The following is a 20,294-nucleotide window of genomic DNA, read 5'->3' on the forward strand; positions in this document are numbered from 1 at the left end:
CAAAGACATCATTCTATCCTCGCCGTCCCGGGATTAGGATGACGTCACACTGATACCCGTGCATGGAGGACCTCTAAAGAACTATAGAGGCACAAATAATAGCACAACCACAAGTTCATATCTTGCAAGTCTTACGTTATCATTTAAGCTTTCTACAGCTGTTTAACAACAATAGTTTTTGTACTTGATGAAGCTTAACTCTAATTTCTCATTTCCTTAAGGGGATTATCTATAGGCTACATATAAATCTAGGGCTGGCGTAAACATCCTCAGTGCTTGCCAGATAAGTGCAGTCATCTATTATTGAGCGAAAGGCCGACTGTGGAAATGTGTGTAAAACGGTGGATTTGAAGTAGATTTGGTTTCAATCGATCAGCGGGAGAAGAATATTGCGTATGGTAACAAAAGCAGCAGCTATGTCTTTCTCTCAGTTTGGATATCCTTACAATGCTACTTCTCAGGTAAGCATGAAAATTGTATCTTTTTCTCATGTAGATGCTTAATGAGCGCGCACACCATAGAGTGTTTTTTCCGCACATTCTGTCATAATCTCTGGACCTCAGTAACTAACACTACTAGGTAGCAGCAGATTGTTCTGTCACTAAGTCCTAAAGTAAAGTTAGGAGATATCGTGGGGTTTGTCAATATTTATAGTAATGTGTTATTTGAATTATAAATGACCTCACGTGTTGTTGTAAACGTGTAAATTACCTTTACAGTGTAATTGTACAGAGTGAGAGTGAGACTCCTCCCTTTGCCGTCTGTGTGTATAAACGAATTAACAGATAACGGACAGATATTTTTGACAACATAACTTACAATCAATTATAGTTTACTTTAATGTAAAAACGACGGCTATATTGTTAAAAGACGCCGCGCTTGCTGCTGGTTAACTTTGTTACTCTGACTCAAAACTTAACAGAAAGTTTTACTTTCAGCTTTGACAAAAACAGATTTTTTTTTTTTTTACACCAAACATATAAATCAACCCACAAGAAATAACGTTCGCCTATTTTTTAAGTAAATGTTTATGGACATTTCAATAATTTGTACAATAAATGCCTCAATTAAGTCAAATTAAAGTACACTTCTTATCTTTGTGCACAAAACGCATGGATGAGAATAAAATACAAGCGGTTTCAAGCGAGTTCGGTTCTACGCAAAGCTTCTTAACGTCGTCTTACCTTCATTTTCTGTTTTACTAAGGAAACTGTGCGCATGCTTTGTAACGCAAATATAAAATGACATGTCTGTCCACAATTTTCTTCATGCAGTTTTTCGTGTCGGCAAACCCCAGCACGACTTGCTGCGATTCGATTTCCAGGTCGGTGACGGAAGGATCGAGCGCGTCTCAGACCGCAGCCTCCTTCTGCTGTCCCTCCTATGAGAACCGGCTGCTGGCTAGCACGCGGAACGAGCTCAACGCCGCGCTCGGGATGTACGGCTCTCCCTACGCAGCAGCAGCGGCCGCAGCCGGTCAGAACTACGCCAATTACTTTCCGTACAGCTCCGACCCCTCTGCCATCTACTCCAGCCTGGTACGTGTAGCCCTCTCATCAGATATAGCGCGGGTCCTCCGTTCAATCGATTGACTCATTCAAGTCACGGCTTGTTATTGATTATTTTGGCTTGGTAAGAGGACCATGCTGTCTAGCTGTCGGGTGTAATAACTTTGAATAATCAGACGAAATAAACAGAGAATGAAGCGACATAGTCATCTGCTTGCTGTAAAAGGCCCTACTTGGTTAAATTTGGAATAAATAAAGAGAAATGTGTGTATAGCTTAATTATCATGTAAGTGATAAAATAAGGTTACAATTTAAGGACAGTAAGGAGATAAAGTGTTGTTTCCACTGTAAATAATAAATGTCCTTACTCGGTGCCAGTAATATATGGCAGCTATATCACATTTTAAAATGTGTAGTTTTTTATTTATCTTTAGAACCCACAATATGAAATCAAAGAGGGGTCAGGCAGTCTTCATGGCACTATAACCCAGCCCGCTGCCTACTATTCATATGACCACTCACTGGGCCAGTACCAGTATGACAGGTGAGATTTGTATCTGTCCCACTAATATGATATTTTGATATGTATAATGCTTTGCTTTAAATACAAATTCTGTTAACCTTTTAAAGACGTCACATTTTAATTTCATTCAGGTATGGGACAGTCGATTTTAATGGGTCAACCCGGAGAAAAAATGCCACGCGGGAGACAACAAGCACTCTTAAAACATGGCTTTGTGAACATCGAAAGAACCCATATCCTACAAAGGGTGAGAAGATCATGCTGGCCATTATCACCAAAATGACTCTCACGCAAGTGTCTACCTGGTTTGCCAATGCTAGAAGGAGACTAAAAAAGGAGAACAAGATGACCTGGTCCCCCAAAAACAAAGTGGCTGATGACCGGAAGGAAGACCTCAATAAGAGTGACCCAGACAGTATTACCAAAGGTAAGTCATAATGCTTCTCAGCTAAATTAAATTCTGTAAATTAAAAAAGTATTAGACTGCGTTTGTTGTTTGTAAATGCATGTGAATGCTCACTCAGTATCTCTTACTGCTCTTGCACAGACTCCAAAGACAGTAATGATGAGCGGGACCTGCAGTTCAGTGACCTGGATGACATAGAGGACGAGGATTGTGACAAGCTGGACAGTGACTGTGAGAAATCAGGTCAAGATGACCTGTCGACTTCCTCCCCTCCGAAGAGGGACTGTAACCCTGACCTCCCTCTCCACTCAAACTTCCCATATTTTCCCTGTGGTCTAAAGAGTTTTGGGGCTCTGAACCCTGACTACCTGGATTCTCTGGGCTCCAAACCACAGCAACAACAGCCCTCACCTCAGTCCACCTCTATCAACACTGTGGCACTCTCTCACTTTGAGTCATCGGAGAAGCCCCGGATCTGGTCGCTGGCACGTACGGCCGCCGCAGGGGTTGTATTAGGCATGCAGCATGGTGGAGATGTACGGACTGGGCCTGTGGACTGTCAGATGCAGGGAGTCAGGTTGCCCACAATCGGAGGAGTGCAGTGTGGACAGCTGAAGGGCCTTCAGGACCCTACCAGCCTCAGCAATACGGAAAGCCTTTACCAAGAAGGACTGCAGGGGATACACAAGGCATACAGTAGTGGGAACTTCAAGACCCTCCAACTCCACTCTTCATCCTATCCTGGACTGACAGAATCCTGCCAGTATTCCTCAATGGAAGGTACACCCTTTCTCTGTTCACAGAGCTATATAACAGGACCAAGTAGCAATCAAAGTTATGCCAGGTTAAGTTATCAGCCGTTTGGAATTCTAAATGCTATATTTCAATTATTCAAAATAACTTATTTTTTCAAACTAATTATATACAGATATGCAAAATAAAAAAAATATTAAATACAACTTTTGTATTTGTTTGAGTACTGTTTGTGTAGTTTACTGACAGTTGTGATCTCTTGTGATTGTGTACTACAGACTTCACCAGTGCAGGAAAGACAGAGACAGAATCCAGTGTGGACAGTGTGCGACATCCAACAATCCAGGATGTCAAAACCACTGCATTCAGACCTGTGATGAAGAGGTGAGGCAGGTGAGCATGAGTGAATATGCACACACACACACATTAACAAATGTATTTTTGAACCCATTATGGAGGTGTTCGTATATAACTGATATCGCTCACATAATGATCAGAATAACATTGCATACTTAATATGTGAGAAAATAAGAAAGATCTGCACAGAACATGTAAATGTATCTGCAAACTATTGTGTATGGTTACAGGTTTTTTTTTAAATAAAAATAAATCCAATCATGTAGGATTACATAATATCTGTCACCTCACAGTCTGCATTCAAGTAATGCCATTACACATACTCTCTAGTAAAGTATCTTTGATAACAGTAAACATTTGTGATGTACAACCATCAGCTAAACTGATGAACATTATTGGATTGCTTGGGCTATTTCAACTATATTGCACAACTAAAAGAAAAAAAAACGTCTCTTTCCATTTAGTATATGCATGTGTGTGTGTGATTTGAGGTATACGTGTCCTCTGCGTTCTGCAATGTTGTGTCACAAGGATTTCATCATGCAGTTATCTGTCTGACAAACCTGTCATTGTTCTCATACATTTTCCTTCTCACTCTGAATTAGGACTGTGGAAATGCCAATAAACACGGGGACATTTTTCTGATCTACATTATGCACTATGGAAAGGAGTCAATGAAGAACTATAAGCCCATGGCAGCAGGCACTTGAAATAGTAGCGCAATGAAAATGTGTGCTCTTTCTGGAACTGTGAAAACTGGAGGCAGCCATAATTTTGCACAATATGATTTGATGGTGTCAATAACTTTATGCAATGTTTTATGTATGTATGGGAATAAATTGTAATTTCTTATGTTTGCATTGGCAATCGTAGTTTAGTAATTCTATTTATCTATTTATTGTTTGATTATCCATCAGCTTTATTTATCTGTTACCATGTGTCCTCTCAAGGTTTTGTTGCGTGTTTCATTTATTTCTCTGTGGTCATGTGCTTGATGTTGTGTGATTTACTTTTTTGGAAGCTGGTGTAAAATTTACAGTCAGTCTTTTTACTTTTATTTACCTATTAACAATAAATGAGGTGCGATACTGTGCTCCTGAGGAGTGTGCTATGTTTATATCAAGAAACTGTGAATAAATGTTATGTTGTTATTTATAAAATATTTTCTAAGAACTCGTTTTCTCATTTTTGTTTAATGATTTCTGTTTATAAATTAATCAGATAGCTCTATACAGTTCAGTTTATCCTCTTGACTCCACGCCTAAAGCCGGGGCATTGCTGGAAGGTCATAAATTCAGACGCGGACGTGAATGGACTCAGCAAGGGTGTGAAGAAAGGGTACATCATTTCCACAGTCATTACTTAATCGGAATTGGCATCAAACACTGTTACTGTTCAGGCTCAGAGAGAGGCAGGAACTGGTTATGAATGCAGCTTTGTCTCCACCGCGCGCGAACAGGTTCATCATCATCCAGATCTGAGTTAACAACGAGGTCACGCGGGAGCATCCATACCATGAAACGCGCATCAAGTGTTTTGATGTTGATCAGTCAGTTGCTCGAACTAGCATCCGTGGGGATCTTTAAGCACCCAATTAAACTTGTAAAGCAATGGCTGGGCTGGTTCAAAACCACAGAGAAAAACATGTTTCATTTATTTACAGTGTTAGACTATTTCCCTGTGGAGCAGACAAATGGCTCGGCTGATGAAAAAATAAGCAAAAGAAATTCACATTATCACGCTTCTAATTCGTATGTCGAGATTGATAGCGTGTAGTTGCTTTAGTGAAAAAGAAAAACAAGCTCTATTCTTCAAACTTTTTTGTTAAAGAAAAACGCGATCACGCAAAAGAGAAGAATAAAAACTAGACTGAAGTGATAACCTGCTGGTCAGGGTTCAGTAAATTAAGCCGTCGAAAGAGACATTATTTCAGGACGGATTGAAAGATTAAGGCATGTAATAGGCTAAGAGTATTAGGTTTATTCAAAGGCGCTGTGGTCAATTTGTGGTCGAACAGAAAAGAGGTCGAGCAGACTGTCGATGTCACTTGTTTGCGGCGCAGAATTCCTCAGTGGAAATTTAGGTTGACAAAGATGGTCGTGATTTCGCGATAATTAATAATAAGAGTTAACACGAGTTTACTTAGGGAAAAAAAGCTAAAAAGATCTTGTGTCACCAAATGACAGCCATAAAACCATGCAGTTATAAATAATGAGCCAGTCCATAAAAATTTACACAACAACAACAACAATAATAATAGTCAAATCGTAATATGGTAACATAAATGCTTGCATTTCATTCCTTGTAAGAATGCATTTTTGGTGATTTTGAAAGCTGTAGAACAGATGTATTGCTGAAAAACGTAGACAAAAAAAAATATATCAGAGGCCTGACACTATGCAGGTGGCATGCTTTGCCTCTTAGTCCAATATTTTTGTTTATTAAAGGTCAACGGACTATCGTTTGGATTATCCCTCAGGATCTCCACTACCAAGCAATCTGTCCAACAGGCGAGATCTATTTCTACAAATCTCCCTAAATATAATCTCGCAAAATCATATTCTGAATACTGTTTTGATTAAAAAAAAAAAAAAAAACAAGGAGTGAGACTGATGGCATGATGGAGAGTAACTTGAAAGATTCTAAACACCGTTGTGTAATGCTTAATAGCAAAGTTCAGTTTGCTGTCCCACATATGATCAATCTTTTGACCTGCAACACAAAATCTCACGGAGAGAAAAAAACATTACGTGAATTATACACTTCTTCACTCTATATTGCTAACGCTGATTTTGAATTGACAAGTGTCACACAGCTTGTGCACCGGCCGCATGAAGACGTTTGCCGTGTGTTAAATATTTAAAGCAAAGGTAATTAAAGAGGAAGCTGTAAAGAAGAGCTGCCAAACAATATTGAAGGTAATGATGCATGTGCAATGGGATTAGTGCGGTAGCGCTATACCTGAGGGAGCCGGCAATAATAGCATGGATTCTTGCCACAAAGCATCAGGCTCATACTGCAACTAATAGATCAATTAAGAGCCTGTCTTACAACAGGTTTACACCATATTAAATTTAGACCAACGACGACAGAATAAGACTAAAATGTGCTTTCACGTTAAAATGGGGACAGTGGAAATGTGTCCTGTATGTCCTATGTGTTATTCCCTTCAAAGAACTGCATCCCTGATTATGTGGGTACGTGGCTGTTGTTCAGACTGTGCATTAGTCTAATGGATGGGTGCATGGGGACACATGCAATGCATTATGCAGAGTGCATTGAATGTAAATGGCATTACAATAATGATCCATACTGAAAACATTTAAATTGTCGATCACAATTTTATTGTTATTCCCTTCAAAGAACTGCATCCCTGATTATGTGGGTACGTAGCTGTTGTTCAGACTGTGCATTAGTCTAATGGATGGGTGCATGGGGACACATGCAATGCATTATGCAGAGTGCATTGAATGTAAATGGCATTACAATAATGATCCATACTGAAAACATTTAAATTGTCGATCACAATTTTATCTGACAGATAGATAGATAGATAGATAGATAGATAGATAGATAGATAGATAGATAGATAGATAGATAGATAGATAGATATTTGAATAAACACAAAATCTCGAATAATAAAGACGCAAGAAATAAACAACAATGCATTACGGATAAACAAAAAAGCTGAAGCACTAGGCCATCAAGTGTCATTTTTAACGGGGCACTAAATCTGATCACTTAAACCTTGAAGATGAAATATGTTTGCGTAAGGTTTTGCTTACGACGCATCACGGAAACCATTCAAAGCTCCTAACGAGGACAACGGCTTAATAAACATAGGCTAATAAATGTCTTGCAGAAAGGTTTGTGTAAAGGTTAAGGAATAGAAAAATATCAGTGGTTCATTACAAAACAATAAGTCAATGGAATGGCCCACCATGACAGAAGAAGGGCGAGCTTTTGTTTGTGGATGAGGCGCGTCCTCTGTCATGACCGGACCTGACACACACAGCTCTGATCCGCAAGTGTGCAGTCAGACCTCCCGCTGACAGTCTTTCTTCTGCTTTTCTGCTCTTCAGCTCTTTTTCAGCCCAGTCCTCCTCGCATCGTGTAGCGAGCGACGCGACAAAACAGCAACGCTTCCATTCTAATCAAATAGGCTGCAGCATAAAAGACAGCGTTGTTTATAATGCGCGCACTCAAGTTGGATCGTGGCAAGTAGGCCTACTTCATGTTAAGAAATTTAGAGATGCAAAACAATTAATCCACCATAGTGTTTTTATTTGGCCTATAAAACATTCAAATTACCAAATCTGTGTAAAATCTATTGCAATCATTATCATATCTCACAAATTGTGAATCTGCAATAAGCCTTCATAGCCACAAATTTTTGTTTAGAGCAACTGCAACTGAGACTTGTTTAAAACTTATGTAACCATGGTTCCCTGAGTAGGGAACTGGACACTGAGTCCTCTAGGGGTCGCTATGGTTAACGCCTTGTTGTGACACGTGTCTGAAGCATACATTCAAAAAACACCAACAACATGTTGGCCGGCGACAGCCCATGACGTCACTACCGGTGCGACTATAATATAAATAGGCGCCGGGAGAACACGTCATTCACTTCTTCGTCTGAAGCTTTTGTCCAAAGCATGGCAGGAAACCTATAGTCTCGTTCCCTACTCAGGGAACCATGGTTACATAAGTAACCTGAGACGTTCCCTTTAAAGGGAACTTCGAACTGCGTCCTCTAGGGGTTGCTATGGGGAATGGTATACCCACGCCACCATGCTGAGGGGAGTGCATACCAGAAACCTATGGCAAGCACTAAGTACCAACTCTACCATAGCCATGGGAGTTGCCCCAGGACGTTAGACGGCTGTCCGTGACATTATCCCCGACGGCCAAAGGTCTAGGCTACATACCCCAAAAAACGTGTATAGCTCAAGGCTTGGAATCAGGAATAGATTCCTTTAAGGGGATACGACCAAGAGCCTAGCATTATACTAAGTCTTGGCCTGTCACACAGGGGCTACCGCTTGCTCTGCATGAGCTTGCTGAAGGAACTGTCTCAACAGACCCCTAGTAGCAACACCCTGTTAAAGTAGGTATCCAGAGGATACATAGGTGGAGTGGTGCCCAAGGTGGAACCAGGGATTTAACCAACTCAAGAAAGGGTCCGAAGCTGCCGCGCGTAACCCTCACCATAAAGGATTATGGTGGATTATCACATAGATGGAAATGGTACATCGCCAGATCAAAATGTTCGAGAAGCCATCAGCTCGATCTATGGTAAAATGCTGGAATGGCTAGCAGTAAGTTATCTATCTGAGGGAGTAACACACCGAGCTCTCGGTCGAGAGGGGGCTCGACCTACAGCATGTTCATTAGAAATCGGAAGGGTAAGCGTACTGCAAGTTTAGCCAAAAACTCAGCGCACCAGGGAGGCAGAGGAAGGGCCTAGTTCGCCTGATGTTGCCGGTTCCAGGTGCTCTGGGAAAAACAGAGAACTCAACTCTCACATGAGAGGAGAACTCCGAATTCAGGAAGGAGTAGCGTGCTCATAGGCAACCCTTTGATAAAGGGGAGCACTGCTAAACACTACCACGAGAACAGCCCACGGAGCGAGGAATCCAACTCCTCCGAAAGGGAGATAATTCAAACGCTCGAAAGAACGCACCATGCTCACAATAACCCTCAATGGTGAGGGGATCGATGCTTCAAAAGTATGTCAACAGAGACACACAGGTTGAGTGGAGCCCAAGGCGAGTACCGGGGTCTAAGCCAACTTGGAGAAAGGGAATGAGGCTAATAACGCATAACCCTTACCATACAGGATTTCAGAAAGTGCGCAAAGTCTTAGTGTGCACACTTACCACTATGTGGATTTTAGAAAGTGCACAAAGTGCTCAGCGTGCACACTTACCACCATGTGGATTTCAGAAAGTGCACAAAGCTTAGCGTGTGCACTTACCATAGCATGGATTTAAGAGCTTCCCAAGCATCTGCTCACAGATGCCTGGAAGTACTGAGCCAATGGGAGTGGCAAGCTCAACGATAACCCACTTGAGACGAGGGAGGCACTGCTTGAGACAGCATTTACTTTTAGCAAATGCCACCTATACTTCCCGCTCGATGCCTCAGCAAGAGGGTATATCCTGGTGACCAGGAAGCCCCTCAGGGCGACCTAGATACGGCATACAAGACAGGGCAGCCTGAAAGCATAAGCCCAGCCTGGACGTCCAGGAAAATTTTGCAGTGCCGTGCCGGGGGCCTGATGATCAAGAAGGCTCCCGCAGAAGCCTGTGATCTGGCTGCATGATCCAGGAAGCATGAAGCCGGAACCAGGGCTATCTTACCGACTGGATACAACATCGACGAATGAGGTAATCACTGCAAGTCGAGAACCCGGTTTCTGAATCCAGCAGAGGGGGTGCTCACCGAGGACCTAACCTAGAAAAGGACAGAAACACACAGGTCCCGGAAAACACTGCAAAGAAAGCTTGCAGATGGAATACACAAAACCACCAGTGTATTAAATATATATTTTTATAAAAAATGGATCGTACTCACCCACCATGGTTCCCGCGCAGGAGCCCCGTGCAAGAATAAGCAATAATGATTTTAATAAGTAATTACGAAATATAATAATTCGTTTCACGATTTAGGCCTACTATAGGGAATGAACGAATTAACGAACGAATGAATTCGTGGCAGCTAAGCCTAAACAAGAGAACGAATATTTAATTTGTGGCCATAATTTAGACTAAACGAAAAAATTTATTCTTAATTCGTGGCCATAATGTAGTCATAGCATAAAAGAAAACTAGCCTATTCTAAATTCGTGGCTGTGATGTTGTCTGCATGTCATGATCGGGGCTCCGTACAACCGAATATAACCTTAGCCTACCTGTTTATTCATTTATTATGGTATGTAACTAGCTCACCTTTTGCTGCACCATGTTTGCGTACATCTTCGTGCTTTCTGTAATCAATATGAATCTGTACTAACTTTAACGGTCTCCCCGCACTCCCTCTCAGTTTCTTCTCCCTGCTCATTCTTAACTTTGATTTTTACTTTACATTTATGTATAAGGCTTGCAACTTCGTTGAAACAATATCTGAACTCTATAACTGCTCTACTATTCTCGATCTCTACAGATTCTCGATCTCGAACAAGCAAATCACCAAAAGGCATTCTGGGTTGAGCGAGCGGCACTGAGCGTATTGAGCGAGCGGAGCGGAATCTTCAGAAAGGCGCTCTGCGCTCTTAAGGAAATATTATCACTCCGCTCCCCGCTCCGCTCCGCTCACATGCTCTTGTCACAATGTACATAACATAACAGTTTTCAGCAGACATGAGATAAGAGTTAATGTATCTCTGTATAGGCTTTCTTCCGTGATTTCACATGTCTAAGAAATTGTTTAAAAATCTATAAAAATCATTCTCAATCTTACTCTAAAACATTGTAAATCTGAAGACTTTTGCTTTCGAGTGCTGTGCATATGAAAGTGATTTATATTATAGGCCTAATAAAAATATAATTGGCTTATTAATTCACATGCATTATGTTATATAGACTGGTGGTTAAAAGTTTGAAATAATTAAGGCTTTTTATTTATTTATTTATTTATTTGAAAGAAGATTGAATTTATTTGATCAAAAATATAGTAACAATAATAGGCTATTATGAAATATTACACTTAAAACAGTGGTTTTCTATTTAGGATATTTTAAAATGTAATTTATTTCTGTGATCAAAGCTGAATTTTCAGCATCATTACTCCAGTCTTCAGTGTTCCTTCAGAAATCATTTTAATGCTGCTTAATTTGCTGCCTAATTATTATCAGTTATTATTTTTGATCAATTATTAATAATGGTTTTTATTATTGATATAATGGTTCTCAGTTAAAGAACAGCATTTATTTGAAATATAAGTACTTCGTAATAAGTATACATATCTTTACTGTCACTTTCAGAAAAATATTACGTTCAAATCTTAAGTTCAAGTTCAAAGCTCATACCAAATATATGAGAAGAACTCTCGACTGAGTTCACAAGAGTACCATGACGCATGCATGTGGGGTTGCTGATGCAGGAGCTGGCATTCTGACATAGAAAGTCTATCTCTCTTAGTTCATCATCTGTATATTTTGGTTCGAATAAGTAAGCTGGGCAAAAATTTGCAAGTGATCTCCTCTGTCGAAATCGTCAGACACGTGTCGTGGTACTCTCATGAATGGCAGTGGAGACTGACATGGAAGAGAAGAAATTGTTGAATAAAGTCATTATTTTTGCACACAAAATTTATTCTCGTAGCTTCATAAAATTAAGGTTGAACCACTGAGATCACATGGACTAGTCCTTACTACCTTTCTGGGCCTTGAACGTGGTAGTTCCCTTGCTGTCTATGGAGGGTCAGAAAGCTCTCAGATTTCATCAAAAATATCTTAATTTGCGTTCTGAAGATGAATGAAGGTCTTACAGGTTTGGAACGACATGAGGGTGAGTAATTAATGACAGAATTTTCATTTTTGGGTGAACTAACCCTTTAAAAGTCTACAGCATTTCATACATGTGTGACATACAAAATAAGCTGTCAGTGCCAACATCAATTCACTGAAATAAATGCTAGATTTTGCACTATACACAATATTTGGGACATTATTCTTGTATATTATAGTGTTGACCAATATTACGTAATAGGCAAAGGGGAAAAATGCTTCTTTCTTTGTGAGAGATTCAAAGCAGCAGGAGATTGCAGCCAAACATAATGCTGAACATATTGAACAGATAAGTCTAAACTAATTCATTGATACATATACCTTTTTTCCAGTCCCAGTACTCAAGAATCACTGGTATATCATATTCTCTGCTAGTCAGTGAGGAACCTGACTATAATTGACAACACCGCAATTATTTGTGTCAAAGGTCAGCGGAGGGTTAACAATTGAAAATTAGGTTATGAAGGATTTTCGCTCTCACCTCGGACTGTTTGCTTACAGAGCATATGATTGTGATGTTAAACCAGCTAACTGGTTCTGACAGAATAGCAATGGTCAATTTATACTAATAGGCCCCAGGATGATAACAACAACAACAACATCTCTTACAACAATTTGCCCAAATCCAGACAAAAGAGCTAAAGTGAAGGGGCCATTTGATGTGTCCCACACAGTGACACAGAGGGCATATGAGAGAGGGTCTCAGTAATGATGGCTCAGGGTTCAAATGTTGATAAGGGGGACAATGAACACACTTCATTAAATTTTGTCAAAGGGCGCAGTGAAATGTGTGCAGGGCTTTGTTTCTGTGCATGTCTCTCCTCATGGAATTCCTGGTCGCTGATGTTGCTACAAGGTCCTTGCTAATGAGTTTTGTCAAAGATAATTACGAGCTCCTCACGGTGGCCCGAAGAGCTCGATGAAAAGCTAGCTTTGTGTGCCTTGAGTGTGGACAGTACATTTTCATCCCCTTGCACTCTGAGTGACCCGAGTGACCTGACCCTCTCCAGGCTGAGGGCTGTTGTCCTGCAATGATCGAGTACTGCCTGATGTAGAGGATATAACACAGGTCTCAACTAACTGTACCTTGAACTAGATAAATCTCACACTAGTAGTCTACTACTTCTACCTAAACCTTATCTTGACTTGGCATGAGACAATAGTCATAATATTCAAACATAGTCTGAACATAGTCTGAATGTTCTCTTCTCTAGCTTCAGCATATAGCATACACACTACTATCATCCTCTCTGCAACGCTGACACAAAAGGCTTTCATCCTGCATACTCGCCTGGGTTCAGATGGTCACATAGGCCTAAATCTTGTCAGCGACATGATTTTTATTCATTAAGAAAGCCACTGTAGGCCCCAGTTTAGCCTCGGCAGGCACGTGTTGTTCTTTTCCTGTTTCATATAAGATAGAAGATCTGGCATGCCTATGAACTTCATACAAAGTTCTTTCATCATGTCTGTTTAGCTTTTCCTCTTCTTGTGTTTTATCTCCTTTCTCTGTTATTTGGCTGGGTTTCTAATCACCTTCCAACACATTTCTGTTTGTTAAGGTTTGTCATAAGGCTCACTGCTCTCTCAATACACATCTCCTCCATATATACACAAACACACAACTGTTCAAAAGTTTGGGGTCAATAAGATTTTTTCATGTTTTTGAAAAAATCTCATGCTTTTGCTTGTGAAATATTATAACAATTTAAAATAACTGTTTTCTACTTAAATATATTTTATAATGAAACTTATTCCTGCAATTATTCTAATATGCTGATTTGTTGCTCAAGAAACATTTTATCAATGTTGAAAACGGTTGTGCAGTTTAATGTTTTTTTTTTATTCTTATTTTTTCAGTATTTTTTGATAAAAATAGATAGTTGAAAATATCTGCATTTATTTAAGATGGAAGTCTTTTTTAACATTATACATGTATTTACTGTTGCGTTTGATCAATTTAATGCATCCGCGCTGATTAAAGTTTCTTTCAAATATCTTACTGACCCCAAACTTTTGAATATCTATAAATGCTGAATATACATATACATAAATATCTATGAATCTGAGTGTTCTGTTTTCCATTATTGTGAACTGTAATTACTAAGAAATGCCTTGTCTACGTAATTGTACCTTATGTGTATTTATGCCTGTATATAATATATAATAAGACAGAAAGAATGCTGCTCCCTCTTTTCAACCCCTAGCACAAATTTAGCTGCCAAAGAGTTGGGTGAGGGAATAAAGAATTTATGGATGATATTCAGAGAATTTTTTTTTCTTGCAGCCTTTCCCCAGAATATGTTATGCAGCATGCATATAACTTCCCAAAATATCTCAAACCAAACTTTATTCTACGAATGTAAAACCTCAAAATCCCACCATTGTAATTAGTTACAGTGTGTTCAAATGAGAAACAAACGATAATGTCTAACAGATAAGAATCCTTTCGAGAGAATAGTTCAGGGCTAGTTTAGGCCTAATCAGTGGTATTCACAGCAGGTCTGTGCTACAATTTGGCTTCTACATGCCTCCCTTCACTCTCCCTGCTAGGGGTCTGCAGCTCTGTGGGAATCTCTTTTGTTACATTAAACTCCACTGCGCAAGGTAGTCAAACACAAATTATTCTGACAGAGAGGAATCTCTGCCTTGCTGCCTTCCTTTACCATCCATCAACTTTTATTAGGATGAGGCTGAGAATGAAGGCAAATCTGTTCCATTGAAGAAATCCAAAACTTTTCAGTAATGCTATTCAGTCTCTCTCGCTGCAGAAGTAACAGTTCATGAAGTTATAAAACACTTCTCAACACTCTCATTTCCATAAAACCTCTGGAAACTTTACCATAAACTCGTGACAATTATCTGCAACTCACGGCAAGCAACGTTTCCAAAGGAGGCAGGTGAGAGTGAAGGGTTACCCTGGTAGCATGGCATTATGACACTGCTTTAGAATCATGTATTCCAGAAGACGGTGTAATCAACAGGGGCCGTTGCAACACGCCTACATACTGTTCTAGCTAGGTAAACAGCATATTCCAGCAGCCTTGGGCACTGAATGCAGACCACACATTGTCACAGCTCACTTTTAGACTAGACTACCATAAAAAAAGCCCATTATGCGCGTGTGGGATTTTTCGCCTAGTTAAAAACCCCTCTGGGCTGAGGCCAATGACAGAGCATCATAATTATGCATTTTATTGGCCATCTCATTCCAGCTATGACTGATTCAGCTCCCAACCCTAAACGTTTCCATTCACCCTTTCATGTGGGCGGGCTGACAGCGCCACAGCTTGCCTGTTTCAAAGGTGGGCTGACAAATATTTACGACCTGATGTGAAGTCACATATAATCAGCTCTCATGAGCTGTTCGAGAGGAATCGGTTATTGGAACACGCTTATCTTTTACATTATAAATGATTCTTTGTAGAAGCCCTTGATGTGACTGGCCAAAAATAATAAGTGACACATTTCTTCAGCATCATACATAATGAGGGGTTATCAGCAAAGGTTTTTCACTGTGAAAATGGTGGAAATAAATCAGTGGCTCACTCCCTCTACTGGTTCAAGTTTTAACTGCAATCATGGTAACCTCTGTACATAAGCTTCTGCCTTCTACGGGTAGTCATTCATAATACTGGAGCCAAAAGAGGCAATAATGATGATAATCTTCGGAAAGAATATTGTGAAAATGTGTGTAAAATCAGTTATGACACTTGCCATTCTAGCAAGCAAAATTTGTGTAATCTACAGCAAACAATGGGCATGTCATTTAAAGGAATAGTTCATCCAAAAAGGAAAATTCTGTCATCATTTACTCACCTACAAGGTGTTCCAAACCTGAATGAGTTTGTTTCTGAATGAGTTTAGCCCTGATCTGAGTTTGTTTGCTCTGCTGAGCACAAAAGAAGGTATTTTGAAGAATGCTGATAACCAAATAGTTGACAGTAGTCAGTGACTACAACAGTAGTAAAACATTTTTTTTTAAAAACTACTGTGGCAGTAAATGGCTACCATCAACCGTTTGGTTACCAACATTCTTCAAAATATCTTCTTTTGTGCTCAACAGAACAAACAAACTCAAACATGGTCAGAACAAATGGAGTGTGAGTAAATTATGACAATTTTAATTTTTGGGTGAACTATCCCTTTAACATATTCAAGCTGAAGCCAACTTACATCTAACAGACAACATGACTAATATGAAAACAGCATTTAATATATTTAAAACTGCAAATTTTATTTCCAAGACTGACAAAATGCAAGGCTGATGGGTGGGGGGGCGGTATGAAAAAGAAGCAGTTAATGCAAATAGCAAGTAAGAATGGCAGGGTAAAAGGTGAAAATAAGATAATATCATCAGAACATCATTAATAAAACACTGTTTAAGAGCTGTAAAATAAAAGTTAGCGGTGTGGTATCAATATGTGTCAACTATTTCTCGTATTTTATTTTTCTAATTCCCAGTCATTCCTAGTTCTAATATCTCCATGTCTTCTCATGCAGCAGGTTAGAGATGTAGATTTATGACAGTAATATGTTCCTTCCCATGCTTTAACTGCCCATGAGGCCTTATGGCAGGGGTGCATTATCCAAAATACATATTTCCCTCTGTATTAGGAGTTATGGGGCTAGCAATCCTCAAAATGAGAGCGATAAATCACTATTATGCCATTAACGGGAGCATGGTTCTGTCATTTAGATCGCACTAAGAGAAGGAATGGTGGAGTGGGAAGTGTTTAGATCACTAGGAGCAGCACGTATTTGGTGGTCCTGAGATCTAGCCAGTACCCTCTCTTCTCCTGATGCTTCTCGCATCTGTTATGCATTTCTCAATGATTCTGCCTCTTTGTGGTCATTCATCGAGACCCCACGACAAACTAGAAACGCATTTTCGCAATCTCTGTGGCAGGGGATGCTAGCGTAGAACATATTAAATTTGTTACTAATTTTAAAACTTGGCAAAGCAGGCCACGTTTCTGCCACCCGTTTTCTGTAGATACGTCAGTCGAAGGCCAACGTGACCAAAACCACAATACAAACAGAGCAAGCGGAACAGCAGCTCCCTTTGTGCCCCACACTGTAAATGTTTATAAAAAAGGGCTTTTTAAAACTAACTGGACATAATGACAATACGATAAACCAGCGCTCTAAAGGGATGGAGGTGCATTCACCCTATTCTCATCTTGTACTTCAGCAGCGTCAGTCGAAGGCCAACGTGACCAAAACCACAATACAAACAGAGCAAGCGGAACAGCAGCTCCCTTTGTGCCCCACACTGTAACTGTTTATAAAAAAGGGCTTTTTAAAACTAACTGGACATAATGACAATACGATAAACCAGCGCTCTAAAGGGATGGAGGTGCATTCACCCTATTCTCATCTTGTACTTCAGCAGTAGATAAAAGTGTGCTGTTTAAAACCCAGACAGAAATGGAAGAGTGGATTGTGCAGTCCTATGGAATTAGTGGCCAAACTCTTTAAACTTCTATTAAATAAAGGTGGTAGAATCCATGCAGTGCTCTTCTGTAGGACTTTGTTTAAAATACATTAGTTCAAAATTTTCAAATAGGACATAGTTTCTTCATGCAGTTCATAATAATAATAATAATAATAATAATAATAAACAGAAATAATTGTTGCCAATAATCACTAATGCAAATAAAACATGTTAATTATAATATGAAATTAAATGTAATATTAATAATAATATGAATAATAACAACAATACATACAATATAAAGCATTTAATTTAATAACAATAATAAAAAAATACGTTTTTATGTTGACAGTTATTTCTATTTATTCCTACTACTACTACTACTACTATTTTAATAATAATCAGTTGGTTATATTTGTATTTTTGATTATTGACAACAGTTACTTCTATTTATTTGTATCAATAAAAATAATAATAATAATACATTTAATTGAGCAAATTCAATTAGTAAGTTCTATTTGTACTACTCATCTGCAAACAATTATTTGTATTTATTATTATTATTATTATTATTATTATTATTATTATTATTATTATTATATATATATATTATTCAAATGTATAATATTCACAGACAGAGCAGTCCAGAGCTTTGAATTAACCACACAGCAGTCCTTCATTTACATTCATTCATGAGCTCTGCACCATCACACACAGCAACATTTATAGCGACAAGGTCAGGGACCCTAGAGGGCTGTACTCTGTGTGTTTGTTTATCTGTCTGTCTGTGTGTGTGTGAATGTGACTGCTTGTCATGGAAACATATTTGATCCTTGCTTTAATTATTTTGCCCCCCATTCCTCACCAGGATCATCTAGTGTCTGGGCGGCCATGTTGGCTCTACAGCAGGTCTGTGAGTGCAGCTGTCACTAGTGGAACTGCACTGACCTCTAGAGACCGATCTCTCCAGGCACAACATTGAGTTTCACTTACCCTGACAGCTCTGGCAACAGACCATAAGAGTGACCGAGAGAGAACAGACTCAGGTAAACCTGCGGTCCTGCACAGACCCGCTAGTCTCATTCATTCACTATACACACACACTGTCCTAACTACCCCAAAATCTCAGTGCACTGAAATGTACCCCTGTACAAAGCAATCGCTGGTCTAATACATTTAGCATCCTTTTATCTCATCTATTTGATCATTTACACCATTCGATGTTATCCATAGTTCATCAGTTATGTGTGTTCATGTGTATTGAATGTATTCATGCATATTTGTCTAGATTTCTATGACAAAATATTTTGTTTCCCTGGCAGTACATAAGAAATGAGTTTATTCGTCCTATAGTGTAACCATGTTGGTTTTCTTAAAGCATGACACATATAAAAATGCCCATCCAACTAAAGAAAATCATTGAGTCATGGAGAAACTCTTCCCTCTGAAACAAAATATTTTCATACTAAATATTAATGTCAGAGAGAGCCTGTTAAATGAATGAAATCCTGTAGTATTCTAGGAGAGAAGCCAAATTATATATATGTTACATTTCCTTTGAGTAAACATGACATATTTGGATTAGCAGGCTGATAGATATACAGACATTTCCAGCTTTTTCCAGCATGTAAACTCTTCAACTCATGCCAAGGGAAATGCAATTAAATTGCACAAAAATGTTAGTTCTGGTTGCTTGTGTATGTTAAACTATAATTTTAAGGCAGCCTTGATATATAATTGATGATGAAATGTATTATACAAACTGTATTCATGGTAGGTTTGTGTCTGTGATTACCAGAATGCCTTCTAAAACCAGACATCTTAGAGTTCCGAGTCCCAGTCTGTAGAGGAACATGTGGCATCTCATTCAAAACTATTCCTTTTTATAAAGTTTCACACCATTGCTGCTATCATCATCATCATCAGTCCTTATATGTGATAAAACATGATGGAAATCAAATAAGTGTCTGGAGCCATAAAGGACAAATTTAACTGAAGCAGTAAAGTCAGTAAAGTAAAGAGGGAACATAATAAAATACATTTAAATTAATATACACACTTTTTTGCAAAAGTAGTTTACTGACTTCTGCCTGTTTAAACCATATGGAGGGCACAAGGACTAATCTATTTCACCAAGCCTGAATATATGGCCTTTACAGTTTCTGTTGATATGAGATTTCAAGATAAAAATATCAAATCAATATCAAACAGGAACCAAACAGACAGGATTAATAGGTCATATTTAATGACTGTCTGTAATATAATATAATATAATATAATATAAAAGTAAATTAAATATGTTATATTAAGCATTAATTAAATTACTATCAATGTTAAGCAAATATATTAAGAAAATTAATAATTTTTCAAATGAGTGTATATAAATGTGTTTATATATCCTGAATTAGAAAAAAAATATTGTTTTTCTATGTAAAAAAATACCATGTTTTCTTTGAGGGTTAAGGTTGGTCTATGATCATTTTAATTAGCTGTAAAAACAATATCTTATCAAAAAAGTCTGTGGTACATCCTCCTCATTTTGATGTCAACGTAAATGTGTGTGTGTGTGTGTGTGTGTGTGCGTGTGTGTGTGTGTGTTTGTGTGTGTGTGTGTGTTAACATAGAGATGTAGAGATGCACAGATGCACAGCACCATAAGGCAGTGTACTGATTAGGGCCGTGTGTAATGCATGAATCAAAGGGCACGGAAAGGAACCAATCAATCTAACTAATGGGAATCCCTGGTGAGGAGTGTGGGCAGAGTTACCCAGCTGTACAATCTCAGTGACCTCCCAGCTTAA

General features: G+C 38.9%; 1 protein-coding gene across 2 annotated transcripts; it reads left to right on the forward strand.

Moving 5' to 3' along the window:
* Nucleotides 1–395: 395 nt before the first annotated feature.
* LOC107548931 (iroquois-class homeodomain protein IRX-6-like) lies at nt 396–4,387 on the forward strand. 2 transcript variants are annotated; one of them, XM_016229803.1, is made up of 7 exons: nt 396–461; nt 1,275–1,538; nt 1,943–2,052; nt 2,163–2,458; nt 2,579–3,217; nt 3,469–3,574; nt 4,153–4,387. In XM_016229803.1, the coding sequence occupies exons 1-7, from the start codon at nt 396–398 to the stop codon at nt 4,190–4,192; spliced, it is 1,521 nt and encodes a 506-aa protein (XP_016085289.1). In that variant the 3' UTR covers nt 4,193–4,387. The 2 variants fall into 2 exon arrangements, with proteins under 2 accessions (XP_016085289.1, XP_016085290.1); XM_016229804.1 differs by having other exon boundaries at nt 413–461; nt 3,469–3,583.
* The last annotated feature ends 15,907 nt before the right edge of the window (nt 4,388–20,294 follow it).

This window comes from Sinocyclocheilus grahami, unplaced genomic scaffold (genome assembly GCF_001515645.1).
Source record: "Sinocyclocheilus grahami isolate Dianchi unplaced genomic scaffold, SAMN03320097.WGS_v1.1 scaffold358.1, whole genome shotgun sequence".
In the NCBI taxonomy this organism is placed as follows: domain Eukaryota; kingdom Metazoa; phylum Chordata; class Actinopteri; order Cypriniformes; family Cyprinidae; genus Sinocyclocheilus; species Sinocyclocheilus grahami.